We start from the raw sequence: 24,291 nt of genomic DNA on the forward strand, positions 1-24,291 counted from the left end.
GCGTTTCTTTCTCTCCCCTTTCCACCCCAGGCCCCAGTGAGCTCCCAGAAGCCACCTCTAAGCCTCAAGCGGGTGGGTGTGTGTCAAAGCTGTGATGTCCCTGGAGACTCCAGGGGGTTCATGATGGGCCAGGGAAGCCCCCAGGGAGCGCCTAGAGCCACTAGGACTCTTGACCTTCCTGGGGCCAGAACTGTGTCTTTGGTGAGGGGTAAGGGGGCCTGGCCTCAAGGAAGCTGGACTTGAGGGGTGGGCAGGGCTAGCAGGCTCCCTGCTCTGCCCTCGGGTGACCTCTGCAGAGGGATGCCGACACCAGACCTCCAATAGATCCTATCGTTTTTGCACAATGTTCTAAAAATGTTGGGCTTCCCTTGTGGCTCAGCTGGTAAAGAATCCGCCTACAATGCGGGAGACCTGGGTTTGATCCCTGGGATGGGACGATCCCCTGGAGAAGGGCAAGGCTACCCACTCCAGTATTCTGGCCTGGAGAATTCCACAGACTGAATAGTCCTTTGGGCTCGCAAGGAGTCGGACACGACTGAGCGACTTTCACTTTCATTTTCACCTAAAATATTGAGGAACTTCTCTGGTGGTCCAGTGGTTGACTTAGCACTTCCAAGACGGAGGCTGGGGTTTGATCCTTGGTTGGGGAAGTAAGATCCAGCGTGACCCTCAGTGTGGCAAAAAAAAAAAAAAAAACTAAAAATATTGATCTACATTTGTAAATGATGTGACTACACAAGAGAAGCCCAGGTTTCTGACTCCCTTGAAATAACTGGGCCCATAGTCACACAAAGCAATGGTGGCATGTCCCCCTCAGGGACTTCTGTTTTTCTCGTAGTGTCTAATCCCTCCAGCCCCTTTCTACTAGGTCCCTGAAGTAGGCTGAACTGTACCCCCATACCCAGCCGCCGTTCATGTTCATCTGGAACCTGAGAAGATAGCCTTATTTGGAAATAAAGTATTTTCGGATGTAATTAGTTAAGATAAGCTCATTCGGGATTGCTATGAACCTGAACCCAATGACTGGGGACCTTCTGATAAGAGGAGAGGACGTAGATACACACAGAGAAGGCCAGGCAGTTGCTCTTGTCCGACTCTTTGCAACCCCATGGATTGCAGCATGCCAGGCTTCCCTGTCTTTCACCATCTCCCAGAATTTGCTCAAACTCACGTCCACTGAGTCAGTGATGCCATCCAACCATTTCATCCTCTGTCATCCCCTTCAGTCTTTCCCAGCATCAGGGTCTTTTCCAATGAGTCAGCTCTTCGCATCAGGTGGCCAAATATTGGAGCTTCAGCTTCAGCATCAGTCCTTCCAATGAATATTCAGGACTGATCTCCTTTAGGATTGACTGGTTTGATCTCCTTGCTAGCCAAGGGACTCTCAAGAGTCTTCAGCATCACAGTTCGAAAGCATCAATTCTTCGGTTCTCAATCTTCTTTAAGGTCCAACTCATCCATACATGACTACTGGAAAAACCATAGCTTTGACTAGATGGACCTTTGTCAGCAAAGTGATGTCTCTGCTTTTTAATGTGCTGTCTAGGTTTGTCAGAGATTTTCTTTCAAGGAGACGGACAAAGGCAGAGACTGGAGAGATGCAGTTATAGGCCAAGGATGCCAAGGACTCCTAGGTCCTGCCAGAAGCCAGCAGAGGGGCATGTGACAGTCTGCCTCAGGGCTTCTAGAAGGAACCAACTCTACCAACATCTGATTTAGGACTTCTGGCTTCCAGAACTGTAAGAGAATAAACTTCTTTCTTTCTTTGGCCGCACTGAACACCATGCAGGATCTTAGTTCCCTGACCAGGAATTGAACTTGGGCCTCCTGCAACGGAAGTGCCAAGCCCTAAACCACTGAGAATAAATATACATGCTTTGAAGCCCCTCAGTCTGTGGCAGCCTATTATAGCATCCCCAGGAGACTATACAGTTTCCTTCCCTTCTTTGCATGGCCCTTGTTGTTGTTCAGTTGCTAAGTCGTGTCCAAATTTTGTGACCCCATGGACTACAGCACACCAGGCTTCCCTGTCCTTCACTATCTCCTGGAGTTTGCCCAAACTCATGTCTATTGAACTGGTGATGCTATGTAACCATCTCATCCTCTGTTGCCCCCTTCTTTTGCCTTCACTCTTTCTCAGCATCAGGGTCTCTTCCAATGAGTTGACTCTTCGCATCAGGTGGCCAAAGTATTGGAGCTTCAGCTTCAGCCTCAGTCCTTCCAATGAATATTCAGGGTTGATTTCCTTTAGGATGGACTGGTTGGATCTCCTTGCTGTCCAAGGGACTCTCAAGAGTCTTCTCCAGCACCGCAGTGCTTGGCCCACCATCTAGGTACTTTGAGTTCAACCCTCTGTAACAGTGGTACATCACCCATATTCCCCAAATCCCTTACCTGGAGTCCTGCGCCCCCTTTTGGACAGAGCACCCCCCACCACCCCCACCTGGCCAGGGCCTCCTGCTGGCTCTGGGCTTCTCCTCACCCTTCTAGCCAGACCATCAGGTCGTGGGGAAGGCAGTGGGGGAGGAGCCAGGAGGTGCTACGTTCAGAGCTCTCCAGCCGATACAGGATCTACACCCAACCCCCTACACCCGGCTCACTTGTGATTCTGTTTATAGTCTCAAAAGAGAAAAATCGTAGAAAAAAGGTTTCGGAGTCTGATGTGACCTGGCCTCCTGAGTCCGTAGATGTGCCCCCCAGCTGGAGTGTCCCTTCTTCTCCTCTTGTTTGTTTCGGGGCACTCTGCTTCTTTCTCTGAAGGTGGTAGGTATTTTTCTAGAACATGAGTATTTCTCCAATGGTCCTCCACCTGGCCAGCTATGTGGGCATGACTTGTGGCATTAAAAAACAAATGTGTCCAGGGCTCAGCTTCGTGCGTGCGTGTGTCAGTCCTGTCCGACTCTTTGCAACCCCAAGGACTGTAGCCCGCCAGGTTCCTCTGTCCATGAATTTTCCAGGCAAGAATGCTGGAGTGGGTTGCCATTTCCTCCTCCAGCGGATCTTCCTGACCCAGGGATTGGACTTGAGTCTCTTGCATCTCCTGCATTGGCAGCAGCATTCTTTACCACTGAACCACCTGGGAAGTGCTTTATTCACCTTAGGAACTGAATCAAAATAATGACTCTCTGTTTTGTTATGTTCTTGCAGATGATTCTGCTGTGGGTCAGGGTTGAGACCCACTGGCCTACAGGGCAGGGTCTCGGTTTGGGTTCCTCAGAAGTAGATTCTTTTTTTTTTTTTTTAACTTTTTGGCCACACCGTGTGGCTTGTGGGATCATAGTTCCCTGACCAGGGAACCTGTGCTCCCAGGAGTGGAAGCGTGGTGTCTTAACCACTGGGCTGCCAGAGAAGGAGTCACACATTTATTTGGGAAGTGACCCCAGGGACAACAAGTGGGGGATGAGGCAGAGGAGGAAGGAAGCCAACGTGGGGTGCATGGCAGAGCAGGTTTCCACTGCGGGCAGCTGGAACTCAGGGAACCAACGTGGATCTTACCTGAGGGGGTGGGAAGTGGGCTTCTATTCCTTGAAGGCTGCTTCTGGGGCAGGAATTCCCTGACACTTCTGTCTGGCCCCTGCGAGTTCAAGCATATTCCCATGGCCAGGAAGACAGCCTCCGGCAGCACTGCATGTATTCTCCGTGATACGCCTGCTGTCATGTAGAGGTGAATGTCCGGGGAACAGGCCGAGGTACAAGCAGTGGCAGCTGCAGGTGAACAATAACAAGAAAAATCATAGCCACCTGCTGGGAAGGCTCCAAGGTGCTGGGTGACCCCTAACTGGGGACTCACAAGTTTTCTCTGAAGGTCTGCAGCACGGTGGGCAGCAAACAGAACCACATACACTGAGCTACACTGCAGAGGCTGACAAAGGGCAAACAGCCTCCGAAAGGAAGAGGCAGCCGGGTGGTCCTGCTCAGTGTCCTTCACTGTCTGTCCCAGGCAGACAAAGACCTGCAAAGGCAGCGGGTGCTTTCTCCTGGCCCATCTCGAAGCCCATGTCCAAGAGGGCAAGGCCCAGGGTGGGAGGGTACCCTCTGTCACCTTCAGAAATCCGGCTTCCGGTTGAGAGAAGACTACTTCCTCCCATGAGTCACACTGGGCACGACCGTGCCTTTGGGGAGACCCCCACCTTCTCCTCTCCCCTGTGGCCTAAAATGCCAACCAAGTGTCAGTGTGACCCCCGGAGCTTGCGCACAATCTGCAGGACATTTCATGCCTGAGTGTGGCTGTGGCTTTTGCCCTGACATTCAAGGCTTCGGTTATTGTCTGAGTGTACAGCTGATGTAAGGGTCCAGAACAAAATGATTTAGATCCCTGCCCTCAGAGATCTCCTTGGCCAGCCTGCTGTGATGCCCAAATTTCCTGCCACCATTTGTCACTTTTCCGCACCAAGTCCTGGTCAGCACGTCCTTGTTCAATGCAAATTTGTCACCTAGCTGGAGTTAACACATTAATCCGCCAACACCAATTCATCATTGGCTTTCACATTAGTGGCGAGCGTGTCGATGACGTAATGGAACACTGGACAGGTGAATTTTGATGAGGAAGGACCAGGAAAAGCAGAATGTGAGTCACAGCTGGTGAGAAATGGCCCTGATCGGGGCTGGGGGGTGGGTTAGGCAAGCAGCAAAGGGGCAGGGTGGGGGGATGGGGGGGGTCCTGATTGGACCAGACAAGGACTGGATGGACCAGAATAGAGGTTTGCTCTTCTGGAAAGGCCTTCGGAGTCATCCATGTCCTTCTTCACATAGCCTGAGGCCTTGGGCTCTTCCCAGCCTGGGCCTTCCCTGGCTGTGCCTGGCCAAGCTGGTCTGGCAAGTGCCCTTCCTGCCTGAGCAGCGTCCTCAGATCCAGGCCTGGTTCTTGCTCTGGGCACTCACAGGGGCCACTGACCCCTCTCTGCAAAGGCAAACACCTCTCGAGGGTCAAGAAGTGGAGGCAGGGTGGGTGGGGTGAAGGGAGGACATGCATGCTTTCTGGAGTTGGAAGGAGTAAACCTCCCTTGTGCCTGCCATGTCACTTCAGTCGTGTTGGACTCTTTGCGACCCTATGGATTGTAGTCTGGCTAGGCTGCTCTGACCATGGGATTCTCCAGGCAAGAATACTGGAGTGAGTTGCCATTTCCTCTGCCGGGGGAATTTTCCTGACCCAGGGATCGAACTCGTGTCTCCTGAGGCTTCTGCATTGCAGGTAAATTCTTTGCCACTGAGCCATGGGGTGGGGTGGGGCAGAGTGAGGGAAACCAGGAGTCCCCTTGACTTTCAGGCATCACCCACTGGTTAACCGAGGGTCTGAGACTAGAACCCAAGCCTACAGAGCACCCATCTGCCCCTGTTTCTGGGCTCAGTGGAAGAGCCTCAGTGTCACAGGCCGTGTTCAAAAAAAGGAAGCAAAGGAGAGCTGCTGCAGTCTCTGTCCAGAGAGGGCCAAAGGGTGGGTGAAGGTTGCAAAGCCAAATCGTGGGTATGAAGGGGCCGATGCAGAAGCCCTGTGACCGCTGAGGCAGGGGCAGCGACCCGAGGGAGGGCTCTGGCACCGAGCATAAGGGGGCAACCTCCTCCTAGCGCCGACCTCCTCTGCGCTCTTCAGGAGCCCAAGCAGCCCTCGGCCCTCAGAGCTGGTGGCACCCGGCATGCTTCCGAAAGCGGGGCCTGGGGAAGTTGCAGGGCTGGAAGGCGGCTCAGGGACGCCTGCCCGCCCGCCTGCCCACCCCAGCGCCCCGCCTCGGGCCTGAAGAGAGCGCCGCTAGGACGCGGCCACTAGGTGGCGCCGGCGCGCCGAGGAAGCGTGGCGGCCGCTCCCGGGCCGCCCCAGCCGCTACTCGGCCGCCTCCTCCGAGGAAACAATGCGGCGCCTCCGGGCGTAACGCAGAGCGGGGCTGGACACCGGACACCCGAGCGCGGGCAGCGGAGAGAGCGGGCGGCAGGGCGGGCGCGGGGCGCCCTCGCCGGGGGCCATGGGCGCGGCCCGGTACGCGGCCGGGGAGCGGCGCGGCCCGGAGGCGCGGGGGCCCGGGGCGCGGGGCCGGGGCCGCCGCTAGCCTGCACCGAGGGCGCGGGCCCGGGCGGGGATGAGGGCGCCCGCGGCGGGGAGCCCGTCTGCGCGTCGCGGCGCCGTCCCGCCCTGCGAGCGAGCCCGAGCAGGCAGACGCGCGGCCGGCGGTCTGGGGGCGCGCCGCCTCCCGGCCTCCAGAATGTGAAGCGGGGAGGGCGGAGACGCAGAGACGGCCCGGCCGGGCGCCCTCGCCGGCCTCCGGCAGCCGCGCCGCTCTCCGGCCCCTGCCCACCGAGCCCCCGCCGAGCCCCCGCCGAGCCCCCGCCGAGCCCCCGCCGACCCAGCGGGCCGCGAAGCCGCCGGGCCCCCGCGCCCCCTCCTCGCCTCGCTCGGACCTGGCTTCGGCCCGCAGAGGGTTTGCGGCCAGGACGTGGCCAGAGCCGAGCTCGGGACCGTCCGGCCGGCCTCGCCCTCGGCTTCTCGCCCGGACAAGTTTGAACAATGATCACAGTCAACCCCGATGGGAAGATAATGGTCAGAAGATGCCTGGTCACCCTGAGACCCTTTCGGTAAAGTTCTTTCCCGTTGGCGCGGGGAGGGCTTTTTCTCCAAGGGGGCGCGGGATAGGTGGGCGAGGTCAGCCCCTGCGAGGGTGCCTGTCCCTAGGGTGACTGTGACTGTCCCAGTAGCAGAGGGGGGCGGTTTGTGCTTCCACCCTTGGTGGTGGCCAGTGGGGCTGGGAAAGGCATGAAGCTGGGGTCCCGGTTCGGGTGGGGAGGGTGTGTGATTCTGGGACGTGGACCGAGTTTGGTCTAGATTCGGTGAGGACTCGGGGTGCGAAGGTGGGAAAGGGGGCAGAAATCACCCATGTTGTGGTCTTGGGCCCGGGAAGTTGCCCCAGCCAGGGCGCCCCTTCCCTTCCTCTCCGGGTACTTCCCCACCTCGCGATCGGCCCCGCCCCCGCGGCAAAGTTAGCGCTCCGAGCGGGGCGGCACCCCCACCCGGCCGCTGGCCCGCCCACCCCCTCCGCCCCGAGCCGCCCTCTTTGACCCCGCCTTCAGCGCGCACTCCTTTTCCCTCGGCGAGGTGCGGGCCTCTGTCCCACGGGAGGGCCCCGAGATTGGGGCAAGGACCCCCCCCCCCAACCATTGGGAATGCCATCCCCGATCGCGGGCCTTGGAGAGGTCTGGGGCAGGGGCGACACTGTGGGGAGGAGGGGTGGCCAGAGCGTGGAGGCAGGATGGAAGACAAGACCGACCTCCTACCCCGACTTGGGCGGTCCAGACCAGGCAGGGCTATGGACTCTGGGGGACTGGCTGGGCTCTGTGGGTCCCACCCCAGGGACCCCCAGAGCCTGGCGGTTCCGGGGCAGCTACCGCTCCTCCCAAGTGCTGTGGGAGCCCGGCCTGAAGCCAGGGTTGGGGCGCTAAGCGATGAGCGCCTAGCAGAATTAGGGTGTCACCTCGCCCAGGGGCTGGACGGCGGAGGTCGCGAGGGAGCTGCGGGACCCGGGCGGAGAAGGGGGTGGCCTGATCTGGATGCGGTCACAGATGGGATTTGGGTGAGGGAGGGAGCCTGTGAGGGTGGGAACTGTACAGAGATGCCTGAAGTTTGGGGTGCGGGAGAGGCCGGATTTGAGCCCCTCCCCTCCAGACCTGAGGCTGAGAGAGGAGACCCCTCCTATGCTCCCCACTCCACATGGGGAGACCGTGGCTCCCACCTCCCCACTGCCTCTGCCCCTTGCTCCCACCCCCCACCCCTGGCCTATTGTGCAGAGTTGAGGAGACAACCTTTAGGGCAACAAGGATCAAGTTGGATCTCCAGTGTCCAGAGGATGCAAGAGGACTGCATAACCGGGGGTCCCCAGGGTAGAGCCTTGGGCAGGTGATTGGGCCTGTCAAGAGCCCCCACCCCACTGAAGTTCCCCTGTGAAGCAGGGTGGGAAGCTATCATCTCTGGAAAGGACATTGTTCCTCCAGGGAAATCCTCAAATCCCTAGCCAACCAGACAGTCCTCAGCCCTGTCTCTCCCACCCAGTGTTGGCCTCTCCCTCCAGGCCATGGGAAGCCCAGCCGCTGACCCCAGCTTGACTGGACATTTCGCAGCACGGTTGAGGGTGGTGGCTGACCGCAGCACCACGGACAGCGCCAGCTCCCTTAAGCTCCTTCTCTCTGGAGCCCTGCCCCTGTGACTCTTTCTGGCTCTTAGAAACAGGATTCAGAGGTGGGATTGCCTAGGTTCCCCTCCCCTCCCCCCAGGTTATGTAATTTCACCCCAGGGTAATCCTAGGCTGCCCAGAGACCCACAGCCACCAGTGAGGTCTTCAAATCGGTTTCACATGGTTGGGGGTGGTGGTGTTGTGTTTACAGCCTCGAACCATATCACCTCTACTTGTTAATCCTCCAGGGCAGACTGCTTCTGTTGGTTTTCCCAGAGTCTGGCAGGGTCCTTACTCCCTAGCTGCTTCTGCAATGTTGCTTGAATAGATACGAGGGTGGACAAAATCATCTTAATTTGAATCTACTGTAAATGGCCCCGGGATTGGGGTCTGGCAGAGAGAGAGATGCAAATGAGGTGTTGGGGCTTGAGGTTCTGTGCTAAAGGCCTAGGTACCTTCTCATAGCAGATTTTTGGACCCTGGCGTCCAGTTCTAAATATGAGTACCCCATAGCTGGGGAAGGGGAGGGTGGGGTGGGGGACAAGAAACTTGGAAAGATCTATCCTTGTCCTCAGGCTGGGGGAACAAACTGCTTTTCTCCAGGATCTTCTTGGCTGTGTGACCACCCTCCCCCTACAACATCCCTCTGACTGCTAGCCTGAGACCAGCCTGGCTTCGTCTTGGGGATCCAAGGGCCAGAGCACCCCCCTCAGGCTTGGTGGAATTCCGTGAGGGGTCTCTGGGAGGTGAGGGAGCTGGGGGAAGCTCCCTTTTCCATCTCTGCTTTGGGGTTCGTTCTGCTCCCCTCTCTGATTTAATCTCTAATGGCTTCCTTTAAATATGGGCTGGGAATTTTGTTGTGCTTTTATTTTCTTCCACAATTATGTGTTTTCTTTAATGGACCAAATTTTAATTAAATACTGCTCTGCCAGTTTCAGATAATGAAGATTAAAATGCGTAAAGCAAGTCTTGCATAGAGATACAAACAAATGTGGGGTTTGAGGATGGGGATGGAGGTGGGGGGATGGAGGTCTCTGGCATGACTTGTGGGGTTCCCCGTGGTGAGGCTGGCTCCACCAGAAATGCGGTTCCTCACCCTGACCTGGAGGGGAGCAGCTTCCCTTTCAGCTCTGCCAGCTCGTCAAGTCCTCCAGTAGACTCAAGGTCCCAGAACAGCCTCCACCTCTGCTGCCCTAAAGCTGGATTGGCCCAGAATCTGGTATAGAAGCAGCAGGAGCCTGGGGCCAGACGTGAGGGTGGGTTCCCTGCTGGGTGTCCCCCTGGAGATTCCCTAGTGCCGCTTGGCCTGTAATCAAGTGCTATGTGTTGAAGTATAAACTGTTGTGTTTTGGTCAACTCCCCGGAACACTGTGCCAGCAAACCCTTGTGTGACACTCCTTACACAGGGGTTGACTTACTCTGACCAGTCCGTGGTACAAGCTACCGAGTGCCTGCCTGGTGAAGATGTGGGTTAGGGAGAGTCTGGACACAGAGGGTGGCCACAGGACCCTGCCCTTCTAGACCTTACCATCTGGTAGTAATGGGAGCCTCCCCTCCACCCCTAACCCTCACTCTGAACATGACAAGGCTGTGTTCAAGCGAGCTCATGACTGGTTGCAACAGCAAGGCCTGTGTACACAAGAGCTGACCATGTTCCAGGTGATTGATGGGATCCAAGTGGGTTTTGTCTGGACCAAGTACTTGCCCTCTAGCTGGCATCGGGTTCTGCTGTCTTCACCTATACCAGTGGTCCTCAAACTTGAGTGTGTATCTGGGTGACCAGGAGAACCTGTTCAAACACATTGTTGATCCCCCTCCCAGAGTGTGTGATTCTGTAAGCCTGGGACTGGGGCCCAAGAAAGAGCATTTCTCATGTGTCCAAGGTGATGCTGATGCGGCTGGCCTGGGGACCACACTGTGAGGACCTTTGCTGTTGAGGGGCCAGCTTCTGTCTGGAGGCTAGGAGCTGCCCAACCTCATACCTTGTGTGCCTCAGTGTCCCTCCTGGTTTTTTGTGTGTGGCTCGTGGTCACGTCTTTGTAGTCCAGCTCTCTTTATCCTGTGTGATGGGAGACCTGCTGGCCCGGGAGCTCAGCCCCCTGATCTTTTACTCCTCCGTTTATCCATCCCTCACTCATTCATTCATAGGGAGCCCTTATGGCATTGGAGTGCATGTGCTGACCTGCCCCTGACCCGCCCTATTTCTCTCCGCAGGCTTTTTGTCCTGGGCATTGGCTTCTTCTCACTCTGCTTCCTGATGACATCTCTGGGAGGCCAGTTCTCGGCCCGGCGCCAGGGGGACTCCCCCTTCACCATCCGCACAGAAGGTATCTTGGTGGGGAAAGGGGTGTGGGGGTTCAGGGGTCGGAGGAGAGGGAAGCCTTTGAGCCTCACCCTGCAGGAGGCTTTCTGGGGCTGTCTTGGGTGTCTGGACACCTTGTTGGTGGACGTGTGAATGGTCGGGGCTTTAGCTCTTGACCTGGCTGTACTCATCAGGCTCCTTCTGGCCTAGGTTCCCAGGTCAGGAAGGGCCTTTGAGCCAGGAGCTCCCCGGCATCACAAGAGGCGGCCTGTGTTGCTTCTCTAGTGGAGCAGTTTGGGGTCTCTGGATATGACCCCTGTCTCTTTGAGACACACACAGTCTGCCCCTTTGGCCCAGGTTGCGGCCACAGCACAGGGGAGAGGACTGGCCATGGGCTAACCTGTCTTACATCCAAGCTCTGTGGTCTTTCGTCCCTGGCCACATGATACTTGCAAGGCAGGGGAATGGAGGTTCAGAGCGTGGGCTCTGGGGACCAGATGGGCTTGGTTTGTGCCCTGGTTCATCCCCTACCAGCCGTGTGCCGGTGGCCAGGTCACTTAACTCACTTTCAGAAAAGGAGAGGAGTGACTGTCTTCAGGGATCAGGTTGGATGAGCTCACGTGGCACGGGGTGTGACCGGGTGATGGTCTGGGAGGCCTCCTCCTGAAGGTGGGACTTGCCCCCCTCCATCCTGCTCAAGGAAGAATGGAGAGCGGTTCAGAAAGCCCCTGTGTCATGGGGGCTCTCCCGGTAACTGTGGGAAGGAGGGACATAGTGGGGAAACTGAGGCAAGGGGGGTTTCTGGAACTGTTCAGGGGGCTGCTCTGTGGGCTCTCCCCTTCCCCCCACTCCCCAGGAAGTCTGTGTTTGACATCCACCTTCTCAAATCCCCAGGCCTCATCTTTCTGACTCCCCTCTTCCCAATGATAGATAAACCCTCCAGTAGGATGGGTTGTCATCTGGGGTGGGTGCTCTCAGGGGCACTTATTCTGCCATCTGGTGTCTCCTCTTTAGATTCATGCCTTCAGTTTAACGGGTACTTCTTTAAACTTGCAAAAAACTCCCAGCAGGAATTTCACATTTATTAGTCATTCAAACCTGAATGTAAATGAATCTGTCCCTTCTCTGATTCATGGAGGTCCCTCGGTCTCTTTGAGCCTCTGTCTTCTCCTCTGGTAAACGGGGCTAACAATGCCCACTTCCCCAGGATTGCATGAGGGAGCGTGAAATAACATAGATGGAGGGTCTTGAGCAGCTTCTGGCAAAGAGTGTGAGCTCCGCAGACATTTATGGGATGTGCTGAGTCTGAGATGGAGGCTCTGCAGGAGAGGAGGTTTAGGGAAGAGGACCAAAGAGGTGCCAGGACCTGGGATCTCCACATGGGAGACTCCTGAGGATTTAAGATTTGAGGAGGGGGTGAGGCAGTTGTGAAGATGCCCTTGAGGGGTAGCTTGGGGACGGGTGGGGGGAGGTTGAGAGTCAGGGGTGGGGTATAAGGAGTGATGTTCAGGCTACCTGGGGCCACTCCGGACAAGGGGTCGTGTCTGTCTGGGTGGGCTGCCACAGGGGGCTTGGGCAAGCTGACCTCTGAAAGGTCGGGGGTCCAGGAGATGGGAATCAGGGGCTGGAGGAGGAGGGGTGTATGGGTGGGCTCTGGTTCTAGCGCTCATCTCCCTGACGGGGGCCCCCCTCCTGGCAGTGCTCAGAGGACCAGGGCTTGTGGGGGTCTTGCTGTGCTCTGTACTATGCACGTCTGCGCAGCATGGGGAGAAGGGGCCCAGCTCCAACCTAGATCTTGTGTCTAAGGGACGAGCAGAGCTACCAAGGGGAGAGGACTTGCCCAGGGTCCCGCAGTTAGACTAGAGGTGTGTGTGTGTGTGTGTGTGTGTGTGTGTGTGTGTGTGTGTGTTGCACGTGTTTAAACTTTCCATGAGTTGCTGTGTGTGCTTAGTCACTTCAGTCATGTCCGACTCTCTGCGACACATGGTCTGTAGCCCTCCAGGCTCCTCTGTCTATGAGGACTCTCCAGGCAAGAATACTAGCGTGGGTTGCCATGTCCTCCTCCTGGGGATCTTCCCGACCCAGGGATCGAACCCAGATCTCCCGCACTGCAGGTGGATTCTTTACCATCTGAGCCACCAGGGAAGCCCTTTTCCATCAGGGTATAGTATCCAGAAACTGAACCCATCCAGGCACCCAGCAACCCAGATCCAGAGACAGAGCATCATCCGTCCCCAGAAGCACCCTCAGGCTTCCTTCCACTCTCCATTTCCCCATGGATGCAGGAGCTGACATCTAATAACACAGAGGAGCGTCGCCCGGTTCTCGGACTTTATGAGGATGGCATCATCTGGCGGGTGTTCTGTTGCCTGTGCCTTTTTCTCTCCATATTGCATTTGTAAGATTCACCTGTCTCCTGGCGTGTGGTTGCCGACATTTGTTTTCACTGCCGTGCAGCATCCATTGTGTGACTATGACACAATGCATTTATCCACTGCCCCAGGGCAGACCCTGGGCTGTTTCCAGCTTGGGATGTTCCTGAATTGGGCTGCTGTGAACATTCCAGCACGTGTCTGTGGTGGACACACGTGGGCATTTCTGTTGGGTCCACCTGGGGGGTGGAGCTGCCAGGTCTCCTCTGTGTTGTGACACCAGTTCTCAGACCTAAGTGTATCCAAGTCTTTTCACACCTCCCAGGCCCCCTGGGCTGGGAACTTCCTGCCTGGAATATGGAAATAAAGGCAGAGTGTCAGTGGTGGTGGTGGGGGGTGGGGGTGGGGAGCTGGACCAGGACGGAGGCCTCTGAGAACCCCGGGGAGGTGACCCCGATTCGGTTCACATCCCAGGTCCCATTGTCCCCTCAGTGTCTTTCATGCCCTTGGTTTGAGCTGATTTGCTTGGAGAGACCCATAGCAGGGACTTGGAAGAGCCCCAAGTTTGCACTGGGGGTTTAGAATCCTGATCCTGTAAGAGATGCCACCTCAAAGGAGACCCCCCCACCCTGGGCTTAGGGCGCCCCGCAGACAACCTAGGAGGTGCCAGCCTGTCTATCCAGGAGCTGCCCGGGGAAGTGTTGGAAGTGGGGGACAGTTGGAAGGGGTCTGGGGAGCGAGGTCACGGTGGGGGCTGGGTGTTAGATGGTGTTTATTCTGAGGATCTCCGCAAGCCCAAGGTAGAACTAGAAGGAAGCCCACTCGGGGTTAGAAAAAAAATAGAAAAAATAACTTAGGAAGAAAAGTCCTCCCCTGGTCAAGAACACCGTCTGAGCGCAAATAGGGAAGTGACCTGTCTTCTCCTCGCCTGTCAAGCCTGTGAGGGGAGCGCGTCCCCACGAGGACATGACTGGGGAAGGGGGAGCCTTCCACTGCCTCTCCCTGGGGAGGCTCTGGGTTCCCCTGGGGGCCAGTTCCTATTTTGTGATGAAGTTCTCTAGTTTGGGGAGAGAAGTGTGACAGACAAACATCTCATTCGCTATTCTGCACACTCATCCTCACATGCAGGGAAGCAGGAGGCTGAGCGGAGGAGAGTCGGACCCGGGAGGAGGGCTAACCTAATTCCCTCTTGCTGCGGTTGGGCCCTGCTTGGTGGAAGGATTTTTTTTTTTTTTTAACGCTCCCTCTCCAGTCCTCCGGGCTTTCCTGGTGGCTCAGCTGGTAAAGAATCCGCCTACAGTGTGGGAGACCTGGGTTTGATCCCTGGGTTGAGAAGGTCCCCTGGAGAAGGGAAAGGCTACCCACTCCAGTATTCTGGCCTAGAGAATTCCATGGACTGTATAGTCCATGGGGTCACAAAGAGTCGGACGTGACTGAGCGACTTTCACTTCTCCAGTCCTCACTTCACACCCCAGTTCCTCTTTGTTGCCTCCTTTTGTCTTAAGAGGAACTTGCTTCCCTTCTCATGACAGGGGACTTGAACTTGTGTCTGAGGCCTCTCTCCCGAGGTCTCTGCAGATTCCCCCGGAGCCCGCATGGCTGTTCCCGGCTCGCCATCTCGTCTGGAAGTAGAGGTCAGAGGCCGTCTCCAGGGACAGGGCTGCAGGCTGGAAGTGCTTGATTCAGCCGCTTGTGTCTGCCCTGAGATCTTCCGGTGGACTGGCCCCAGCCAGGATTTGAACCTGGGGAATATCAGAGACACAGTGCCTCGCTCTGTAGCTGTCTCTGGCCCAGGATCTCGGTGCTAAGGGGGCTTCTCTTCTCAGAGGCTGGCAATGGGTGGGTGTGCCAGGGCCTGCCCTTGTCCCCCACGCTGCCCAGAGCTCCCATGGCCTCAGCTGGTTTCTTCCATGGCCATGTGCAGAGAGACAAATGTGCGCCCTTCTCCAGCTGCGCAAACACCAAGTCACAGCCCCCATGTTGAGTGCCTGGGAGGTCTCTTCCATCTGGCGAGGTGGGGGCTCCTTCAGTTTTCAGGAACCAGTGGAAAAGGGTGGGGATGGGGAGGAGAAAGAGGACAAGGGTGGACAGGAGGGAGAAAAACAGAGCACACGTCCGGGGAGGGGATGGAGCCTCGGTGGGTGAGGAAGCACCCTTGTTGGTAAACGTGAGGCCCCTTTGTATCTCTCAGCATCACAGCTTTGCTTATTGATATGGAAATATGGAGGGAACATGTGTGACTTCTGAGATGTGTCACCAGGGACCTCACATTAAATACATTTCAATTTAGCGGATGCTGAGAGCAGGGAGGTGACTCAGGGCCAGGCGCGTCGGGAGCCTGCTCTGCCTGTGGTCCCGGCCGGCGGTATCCGGGGAGCATGTCACATGGCAGGGCCTGCCAGCCTGACTGACTGTCTGCATGGCCTGTTTCCCTCCTGGGACCTGCCCCCTGCCTCGTGCAGGGCAGCAGGCGTGCTCAGTGCCCTGGAGCTCCTCGGGAAGCAATGGGTGGGGAGCTTCTGGAGTCCTGCACCATCTGTGGATGCCCACAGTAGGTGCTCGAGCCCCAGGTGCTGGGAGGGTATCTTGTGGTCTTCACCCAGTCCAATGGAGGTGACCTTCAGACTCATCCAAGAGGGGACTCTGTCTCCTTAGAGCCACTTTAAAAGCCTTCTGGTCTTCTGGAGTCACTCTGGTGACATTTTTTGTTTTTGGCCATGCCGCATGGCATGCTGGATCTTAGTGGCATGACCAGGGATCAAACCCGTGTCCCCTGCAGTGGAAGCACAGATCCTAACCACTGGATCACCAAGGAGGTCCCTCTGTTGACAATTTTAAAGAAGGATGTCTTCGTCCTTCATATGAAGGGCAATCCAGAACCCTCAGGTATCTCCAAGGACTCTAGGGGGCTTATGTCTGTCTCCCTGGACACCTCTGGCTCTGATCTGCTTCTACTGAATTACCCTCCTGGGTGTCTCCCCTCCTGCCTCCTCTGTGTCTCCCATATTGACCTATTGGGAAGGACACCCCTTACCCCTAAACTCTCACATGTGGGTTGGGGGGATTTGGGGGTGGGGGCTCGGACCACCGCTCAGCACAGTGAGCAGATGACAATTCTCTCCTGGACCCCTGCCTTTCAGAGCCCCCCGAAACCCTTCCTCATGGGTCATCCCTTTCACAGTGGAGCATCCTGGTCCTGTTCGACCCCTCTGAGCCATTGTCCTGCCCCCTGCCCATGTCCCCAGGCCTTGTTCTTGTTCCTGGTCTCCCAGGCTGAGCCAGGAAACTTCAGTCTTCCTAGCTGAATATGCAGAGTCATTTTGCTTTCTCTCTGTCTCATTGCTCTGGGCATCAAGACGTTGCTCTGGCCCACCCAGGGGTTTAGCAAAACAAAACAGAGCTCTCTCCCTAAGGAGATTCTGCAGGCTTTCATGGGAACACATCTTTTCTTTCCCATTACCTCCATATCTCTGGAGGCAGCTAGGGGAAGAGATGGAATAGGAGTCAGCCTGTAGACCCTTGGGTCTCAGTGAGCCAGACTCTCGCATTTTACTGGAGGGGACACTGAGGCCCAGAGAAGGCAAGTGACCTGTCCCCTCCCCCCACCATCCGGGGGGCAGAGCAGGTCTGGAGTCAAGGCCTCTCCTGGGACCTGGTGCTGCCCCCAGGCTTGGTCCAGCTCCGTCTGGCTCTTTCGACCCTTGCAGTTATTGGCTCCATCAGCTGTATCGCAGCTTTTGAAATGGGGTGGGGGCGGGGTAGGCATTGTCCGTGAGATCTTGGAAGGGGTGCAGACAGTGAGCTCAGAGGGGAAAAGGACACTTGGGATGAGCCTGGAGAGAGGGCAGCCTTGTGACAGGGCAGGTGGCAGGCCCGAGGCATTGCAGGGAACACCGCTCGGCCCCAGGAGCTGTGACGTGGCTCAGTATTGCTGGAGTGCTGTGTCTGCAGGTTCCAGCTGCCGCCCAAGCTCTGTGGTCCAGTCGGGCTTGAGTGCAAGGCCTCAGATAACAGGCTCTGGCTTGAGAGTGTTCCCAGCCGTGGTCTCACTTTCCAGTTTTCATCCAACTCCTTTGGGGAAGGGGCCACCCCAGCCCCCGCTGTGAGCCATCAGGGCAGCCCAGGGAGGCCAGCCAGGTCGTGCACTGCACAATTCCAGGACGTCCATCGGGTAACCCTGAACATGGGTGGCTCCCATGGGCCTGTGCAAAGCAGCTCCAGGTTCAGTCATCTGATGGGCTCCTATTTTTCTAGCTGAAATGATGGAGACTCCTCTCTCGTTTTACTCTGTGCTCCAAGCACTGGTTGAAGGTGAGGTATTGCATTTGGATGACAGGCTTGGGTGGGAGGTCTCTGGATGAGAGTACTTTCAAAGAGTCAACTGTCCCCAACTCTGTGGAGCTGAAAGGGAGAAGGAGCTATTTATATCTTGCTTGCTGAGGGACTAAATGATTGAGGCCATGAGTGAGCAGGGAGGGGCTGAGTGGTGGGAGAGACCTCACTTTGCTTCATCAAACACTACAGTGAAATTTCCTGATCCCAGTGGAAAAATCCACCCAGTTTTCTGAGAGGGGGAGGTGGGGAGACCGTTAGCTCTTTCAGCTACTCAGGTGGGGAGGGTGGAGACTGTTTCCTTCCTTCTTTCTGGTGCCTAGTTTTTCCAGCACCCAACCCCTCCTCATGTCTCTCCTCTGCTCCCCCCATCCTTCCCCCATCATCGATGCTCTCTCTTTTCTTTGGAGCCAGGGACTGAGGCTCTTTGAGTAACCTGAAGCCCCTGGCCTCCCAAAGCCTCCCTTCTAGGCTCAGGCTGGCTGAGCAGGCAGGGTCACCCAGCCAGAAGGTGACTTGGTATGAGAAGGCGGCCGCAGCCACTGGAATGGGCCTGGCACCAGGGGATACAGGGACAGGCACAGTGGAAATGTCACAAGCAGCCTGGGTGACAACTAGCCTCTCTAGGTCCCCCTTTGGCTCAGTCCGAAGCATGGAGCAGAGGAGACTGGCCCCTTCCTGACCCCTCCCCACTCGACTTCTTGTTTCTGCCTCTGGCTCCCTGTGGCTGGCTGTGATCCCTCTTGCCTGCATCCTGGCACCTTGAACTTGGGGTGCAGATGGGACCTAAAGTTTATTGCCTTGAATCGGGGACACTGAGGCTGAGAACATTACAGTGACGCCCTTGGCCGCACGGCCCCTTGAGGGGTTGCTGTCAGAGGCAGGTGAGAGCCCAGGTGTCCACCCCAGCCCCTGAGTCCACCGGGCCCCTAGCCTGTCTTTCTTGAGAAGCAGATGCTAATGGTGCTCAGCCCTCAAAGAGTGCCGTCACATGCTGGAGCCAACGCTGCCACCTCATGGAAAGTACCAGAACATGGCTGTCCCAGGGAGCAGCCCTCAAGCAGTGACTGGTGGGAGGTGGTGTACACATACTCGGCCCCCTCCCCCCCAGGGAGAGACCTGTGAGGCTGCTTCTGCACCAGCTGGTTTCCCCAGGTTGATAGCATGCCCTCTCTGGTCTGTCTCCCCTTCCCCGGCTCACTTCCCCATAATGACCTGCACTCAAACCTTTATCTGGGGGGTCTGATTCTGGGAATCCCTACCCAAGGTGCCCCTCAACAACCCGCCCCCCCATCAGCAGCCTAGCAAATCCCTGGGAGCATCCAGGTCTCTAGGGACCCAGGTCAGTTGTTAAGGGAGATTCAGAGCCTGGCCCCTAAGGTTTGCAGGCAGCCTTGGTGGGGGTTGTCATGCCTGGAACCGAGCACCGATGGATGGTTTGGAGGGGCCATTTAAAACCTTCACAAAATTTAATTAAAAAGGAAGGTGAGGGCTGCTGTCCCATGCTGACACGTGTGGTGCTAATGATCAGGAATGATTAGATGGGAAATTGTGGAAAGTCTCAGGCTGGTTAACGAGATCTTGGTTGAAGCACCTCATTTTCATTTAATTTTATCCTTCATGAGGTATCCTGGCCTCTCAACCTTGGAGCTGATCTCTGGGAACCTGGTTTTCTAGAGTGGGGTCTGGGGGAGTGGATGGGAAAGGGAGGTGGCCAGGGCCCCCACCCCTTTGAACACAAGCTTGCAGCCTCTCCTGTGCATTTGAGTCACATGAGGAGCAAGCAGAATGCAGAGTCTGGGGCCCCAGGCCCTAGAGATCTGAATCAGCAGATCTACATGAGGGCCCAGGAATCTAGACTTCACCTGGCCAGGAGGTTCAGCTGTGGGTGGATGGTTGACCGTACTTTTAGAAACCCCGATCCACCATTTCTGTCTGGAACTTGTTGTTGAGGGTCTTTGGGCCTTCCCTGTCATCTCACAGACCTGAGAGTATGTGTAAAGCTCGATTTTGCAGGAGATGAAAACCGAGGCTCAGAGAGGTTAAAAGATTATCCCAATGTTACACAGCTGGTAGGGAGCAGGGTGGGCCCAGGGCTCTCTGGATTCCTGTCCTGCAGGGGTGAGGGGTGGGACAGGATCACTCCTGGTTCCTTCTCTTTCTTTTATTTTTTAAAAATTATTTATTTATTTTAATTGGAGGATAATTACTTTACAATATTGTGGTGGTTTTTGCCATATATCCCTCCTCTTTCTGAGAAGAAGGGAGTGGGGCAGGGCTCTGAGCCACCCCTGACTGGACACCATGTGGTCTCAGGTGGCCTTGGGGCTGCCTGGGCCATGCCTGACTGTGCCCACCCTCTGCCCACAGTGATGGGTGGGCCGGAGTCCCGTGGTGTCCTCCGCAAGATGAGTGACTTGTTGGAGCTGATGGTGAAGCGCATGGACACACTGGCCAGACTGGAGAACAGCAGTGAGCTGCACCGGGCTGCTGGTGATGGGCATTTTGCCATGGACAGGTGAGGGGGACCCAGGAGTGGGAGGGGATCCTGGAGTGGGGGAGGGGCACCTGGAGTCGGGGAGGAGTGGTACCCTGCTGTGTGCTGGGCCGGGGATACTGCCTCAGAATGCATTTTATACATACACACACAATAAATGCATAGTGTGTGGTTTTTGCCAATCTTCCCTAAATGGCTTCCCGTTGTACATATTTGTGACAATTTTGAGCTCTGTCCATGTTGACCAGCGTGTGTGACTATACGTGGGATGCAATGACCTCAGTGATCATCTGTCTTCCTCCCGTGGACCTGGGCCATCTTTGCAGGAAGAATTGCCTGGTTTATGCATTTTAAATATTCCCCTGCCAAGGCCCCAATGTGCAGAGTTCCCCGAGTGTTTGTGCGGCAGCCCCACGTGCTTCTGCCTGTCCCTGGGAACCCAGGTGGTGGTTTGAGGTGTGAGGTTCTCCTGAACCCCTGAGAATGAGGAGGCATGAAGCCAGGGCTGGCCCAGCTGGGAGTCCTGGCCCCCAGGCTCGGATGTGGAGGAGACGAGGCTGGGACCCCACCCATCCCAGAGGGACAAGCTGCCCTTGACCTTTTATTAATAGATACTGGGATCTTGATGAGCTACAGCTTCTCAATGTGTTCTGAAAGTGAAAGCGTTAGTCACTCAGTTGTGTCCGACTCTTTGCAACTCTGGACTGTAGCCCCCCAGGCTCCTCTGTCCATGGGATTCTCCAGGCAAGAATACTGGAGTGGGTTGCCGTTCCCGTATCCATGGGACCTTCCCAACCCAGGATTTGAACCCAGGTTTTCTGCATTGCAGGCAGATTCTTCACCATCTAAGCCACCAGGGAAGCTCCAATGTGTTCTAACTCCTAAAAAATTAGTTTGAAACCCACACTTTTACACAATTTGGGAGAAGCTATACCTCAGCCAGTGTGATTTGCTAAAAGTGTTCTGCTGCTGAAAAATGTGTTTGAACACTTTTGGATAATTTGTGGGAAAAGCTATACCTCAGCCAATGTGTGGTATGTAAAAGCCAAAGCTGTTTCTGAAGTTTGGTGTTGGGTAAGATCAAAGGAAGGGACGGTGGTGAGTGATGGTCCTTGAGGGGTCCCGGCCTGGGGGAGCCTGAAGCACAGCCTCCTCCTTCGGTCTGGTGGGGGATCCTCGGCCCCATAGGCTGCCTGGGCTGAACAGCTGGCCCTGGGTCCCTACTTCAGCAGACCTCTGTGACTGAATGTTCTGGGTGCCCAGTCAGGCCGGCCAATATCATCATCTCTGTCCTCACGAGGGCTTCTCTGGTGGCTCAGATGGTAAAGAATCCGCCTGCAATGCGGGAAACCTGGGTTTGATCCCTGGGTTGGGAAGGTCCCCTGGAGGAGGGCATGGCAACCCACTCCAGTATTCTTGCCTGGAGAATCCCCATGGACAGAGGAGCCTGGCGGGCTACAGTCCAGGGGGTTGCGAAGAGTTGGACATGACTGAGCGACTAAGAATAGCACAGTCCTCTTAATGGGTGACATTTACTCACAGCTCACCTTAAGGTGTTGCCGCCGAGAGCTCGTCAATCCCATGGTGACTTCCGGGGGCCTCTAATCATATAGAGGAGGAAACGGAGGCTCAGAGGGGTTTAGGAACTCGCTCCAAGTGGCACAGCTGCCGAGGAGCTGGGCCGAGCTCAGGGCCCAGGCCAGCTGGCCCCACCGGAAGCCCACCTTTCTAAATACCGAGCTCTTGGTGGCCGTTCATTAAGTATGCAGGTTCTTGGGGGTCTGTTTTTATCCCTTTGCAAGATTTTTCATATCAATTAGTAACAATTCACAGCTCAGGAGACACAAATCCTTCGTTAGACCTTTGCTCTGACTCTTTTTGTTTTGGGAAATGTAGGCACTAAAATTACATAACTGGATGTAGAGAACAAAGAGGGACACCAAGCGGGGAAGGGCGGGGGACGAATTGGGAGACTGGGATTGACATAAATACACTATTGATACTGTGTATAAAATAGATAAGTAATGAGAACCTATTGTAAAGCACTGGGAGCTCTAGTCAATGTACTAAGTGATCTAAACGGGAAAGAAATCAAAAAAAAGAGAAGGTATAACTGGTTGACTTTGTTGTACAGCAGAAACTGTGCAACACTGTAAAGCAGCTATACTCCAATAAAAATTAATTAAAAATAAATAAAATGACAGTTCTGGAGCCTGGGATTAAACGCAATGGTGGATGTGAGGAGCTCGCCAGAGTGCCCAGCTCCTGGTGGGAGCTCTTCCCCCTTGGGAAGTTGGGGTCCCTGGGTGGGCTGCGCTGTCATGTGCTGGGTCCCTGGTTACCTGCTGTGGCTCTCCAGAGACTGAGCATCTGGCAGAAGAGACTAGAGATCTCTCTGCTCCTGAAATACGTCTTGGCCCCAGCGAAGCGCCAGGCGCTGCTCCCGGTGCTGGGGACACAACCATGAGCCTTGTCCCCGTTCCTGCAGGGAAGACAGACAGTAACGGAGAAAAAGAAATGAGATAATGTGGAGACACTGAGCCAAGCTCTAAGCGTTGAGAGAGCAGATGACTGGGAAAGAGGCTATTCAAACAGGGTGGTCTGTCAAGGCCCATGGGAATGGGTGATATGCGAGCTCAATTCTGAATGAGTGGGAGGAGCCAGCCACGTGAGGAGTAGGGGTTAGAGAATTTGAGGTAGAGAGAACAGCAAATGCAGAGGCCCTGGGGAAGCAGGCTTGGTATCTTTTAAAAAAATATTTATTTATTTGGCTGCTCCAGGTCTTAGTTGCAGCACGTGGGATCCAGTTCCCTGACCAGGAGTTGAACCCCAGACCCCTGCAGTGGGAGTGCGGAGTCTTAGTCACTGGGCCATCAGGGAAGTCCCAAGCTTGGTGTCTCGAAGGAAAGAAACCCGTGTGAAGGTCCACCTGGCAGAGTGCGGTGGTGCCTGGGAGAGGGCAGTGGGCAGGTGGCCTAGAGCTTTGTCAGTGATGACAGGTAGGGTTGGGACCCTATTCTTAGAGCTGAGGGATGTCTCTGGATGAGGAGCGTGTGAGAGGGGAAGAGAGGGGCTGGGGCAGAGGCGGGTGATGTTGTTTTAGTCACTAAGTCGTGTCCGACCCTTGTGACTCCATGGACTGTAGCCCGCCAAGCTCCTCTATCCATGGGATTCTCCAGGCAAGAGTACTGGAGTGGGTTGCCATGCCCTCCCCCAGGGGGCAGAGACGGGAGATGGAGGCAAAGGTGCTGGGCACCCCTGGACTCCGCCGGGGGTCTGAGGCCACTTCTCTGTGTGCACAGGGTGACCCTCTCTGATGCTGCTGTGTCCCCTCTGATTTAGCGCCTCGCCCCACCTCTCATCCTTTCCACTGTCCCAGCTGCCCCAGCTGTGCTCCCCGCTGTCTGGGCTGCAGATCCAGCCTCTGTCCACACTGGTCTGTTCACCAGGGTGAGAGCAGAGGGTCAAGTGCTCCTGGGCTGCCGGGCCCGCCTCCTGGGGCCGGGAATGCTCCCGCCAGCACATTCAGTGTCTCTCGGGTTTCTGCCCGTCCCCGCCCGCCCTCCCTCCCCTGCTCAGCCCTTCATCTCCACCCGCTCCAGCTTCATCCCAGGAAATAGCAACAATCCATCACGACCAGCAGAGCCCATCAAACCCCACAGGCAGAGCCATAAATTTCAGGGACACTGTTGCTTCTGGCTTCAGGGAGCGAAGTGGTGGGTGTGTCCAGGGCACGCGGAGGCTGTCTGCTCACCCTTCCCATGGGCACGAACACTGCAGTCCTGTCCCCACCCTGACCCCACCCCAGGTTGTCCAGCATGGAGCTGGCAGGTGAGAACCCTGCCGCCGCTGTGTTTCCAGCAAACTCTCAGTTATCTGCACTCAGATTTCTCACTTTGCAATTATCTGTGGCTTTAAAAAGAACAAACTCCACTGCCCCCCTTCTGCCCTTTGGAAGCTTCTGGGCTGTGCCTCCCACTCATGGCTGGTATATCCTTAGGGAAAGCAAATTCGCTTTATTTGGCCTAGGAAAACACAATTCAGGTTTATTTGCCGATTTATTGCAAATGGCATCGTATTATGTATCCTAAAACCAAATAGTGATCTCTGAATTTTCCATAAGGCCTCTCTGCAGTGGCAAAGACAGCTGAGATTTGAGGCTGTCTGCTTTCGAGCCAATCTGTATTTGTTGAGTGCCTACTGGGTACAGGCTTTGGGCTGGGGTGTCAGGAACGGGTGGAGGAAACCCAGAAGACAGAAGTCAGGATTCTTGTCCTCAAAGAGTGTCAGAAATCCTTAGGAAGAGGGAGCCAGCAGCCCCTCCCTGTGGAGAAGGGACGGCAGGAAGGAAGATCCATCAGAATTATCGTCTGTGAGTAAGGAGTTGAGGTTTTATTTTTTTTCCCCAATTTTTTAAAGCTCTATTTAAAAACTCAAAAATGCTTCTGAGGACTTCCCTGGTCATCCAGGGACTAAGACTCTGGGTTCCTAATGCAGGGGGCCCAGGTTCCATCCCTGGAACTAGACCCCCCATGCCACTACTAAAGATCCTGCGTGCCTCAGTGAAGATCAAGATCAAAGATCCTGTATGCCGCCACTAAGACCCGGCGCAGCCAAAAAATAAATAAATTAATA

At 55.7% G+C, this 24,291-nt stretch overlaps 1 protein-coding gene across 2 annotated transcripts in view; it reads left to right on the plus strand.

Moving 5' to 3' along the window:
* The first annotated feature begins 6,063 nt into the window (after nucleotides 1-6,063).
* Nucleotides 6,064-24,291, plus strand: part of MGAT5B (alpha-1,6-mannosylglycoprotein 6-beta-N-acetylglucosaminyltransferase B) — a 67,953-nt gene continuing 49,725 nt past the window's right edge. The window contains exons 1-3 of one of the 2 annotated variants that reach the window (XM_081575581.1): nucleotides 6,064-6,564; nucleotides 10,368-10,480; nucleotides 19,530-19,677. In XM_081575581.1, coding sequence (XP_081431707.1) covers nucleotides 6,497-6,564; nucleotides 10,368-10,480; nucleotides 19,530-19,677 — 329 coding nt within the window. In that variant the 5' untranslated portion in view covers nucleotides 6,064-6,496. The remainder of the gene's footprint in view (nucleotides 6,565-10,367; nucleotides 10,481-19,529; nucleotides 19,678-24,291) is intronic. The other variant, XM_081575582.1, reaches the window with a different exon arrangement.

This window comes from Giraffa tippelskirchi, chromosome 3 (assembly GCF_054371585.1).
Source record: "Giraffa tippelskirchi isolate mGirTip1 chromosome 3, T2T-mGirTip1v1.2.pri, whole genome shotgun sequence".
Lineage (NCBI taxonomy): Eukaryota > Metazoa > Chordata > Mammalia > Artiodactyla > Giraffidae > Giraffa > Giraffa tippelskirchi.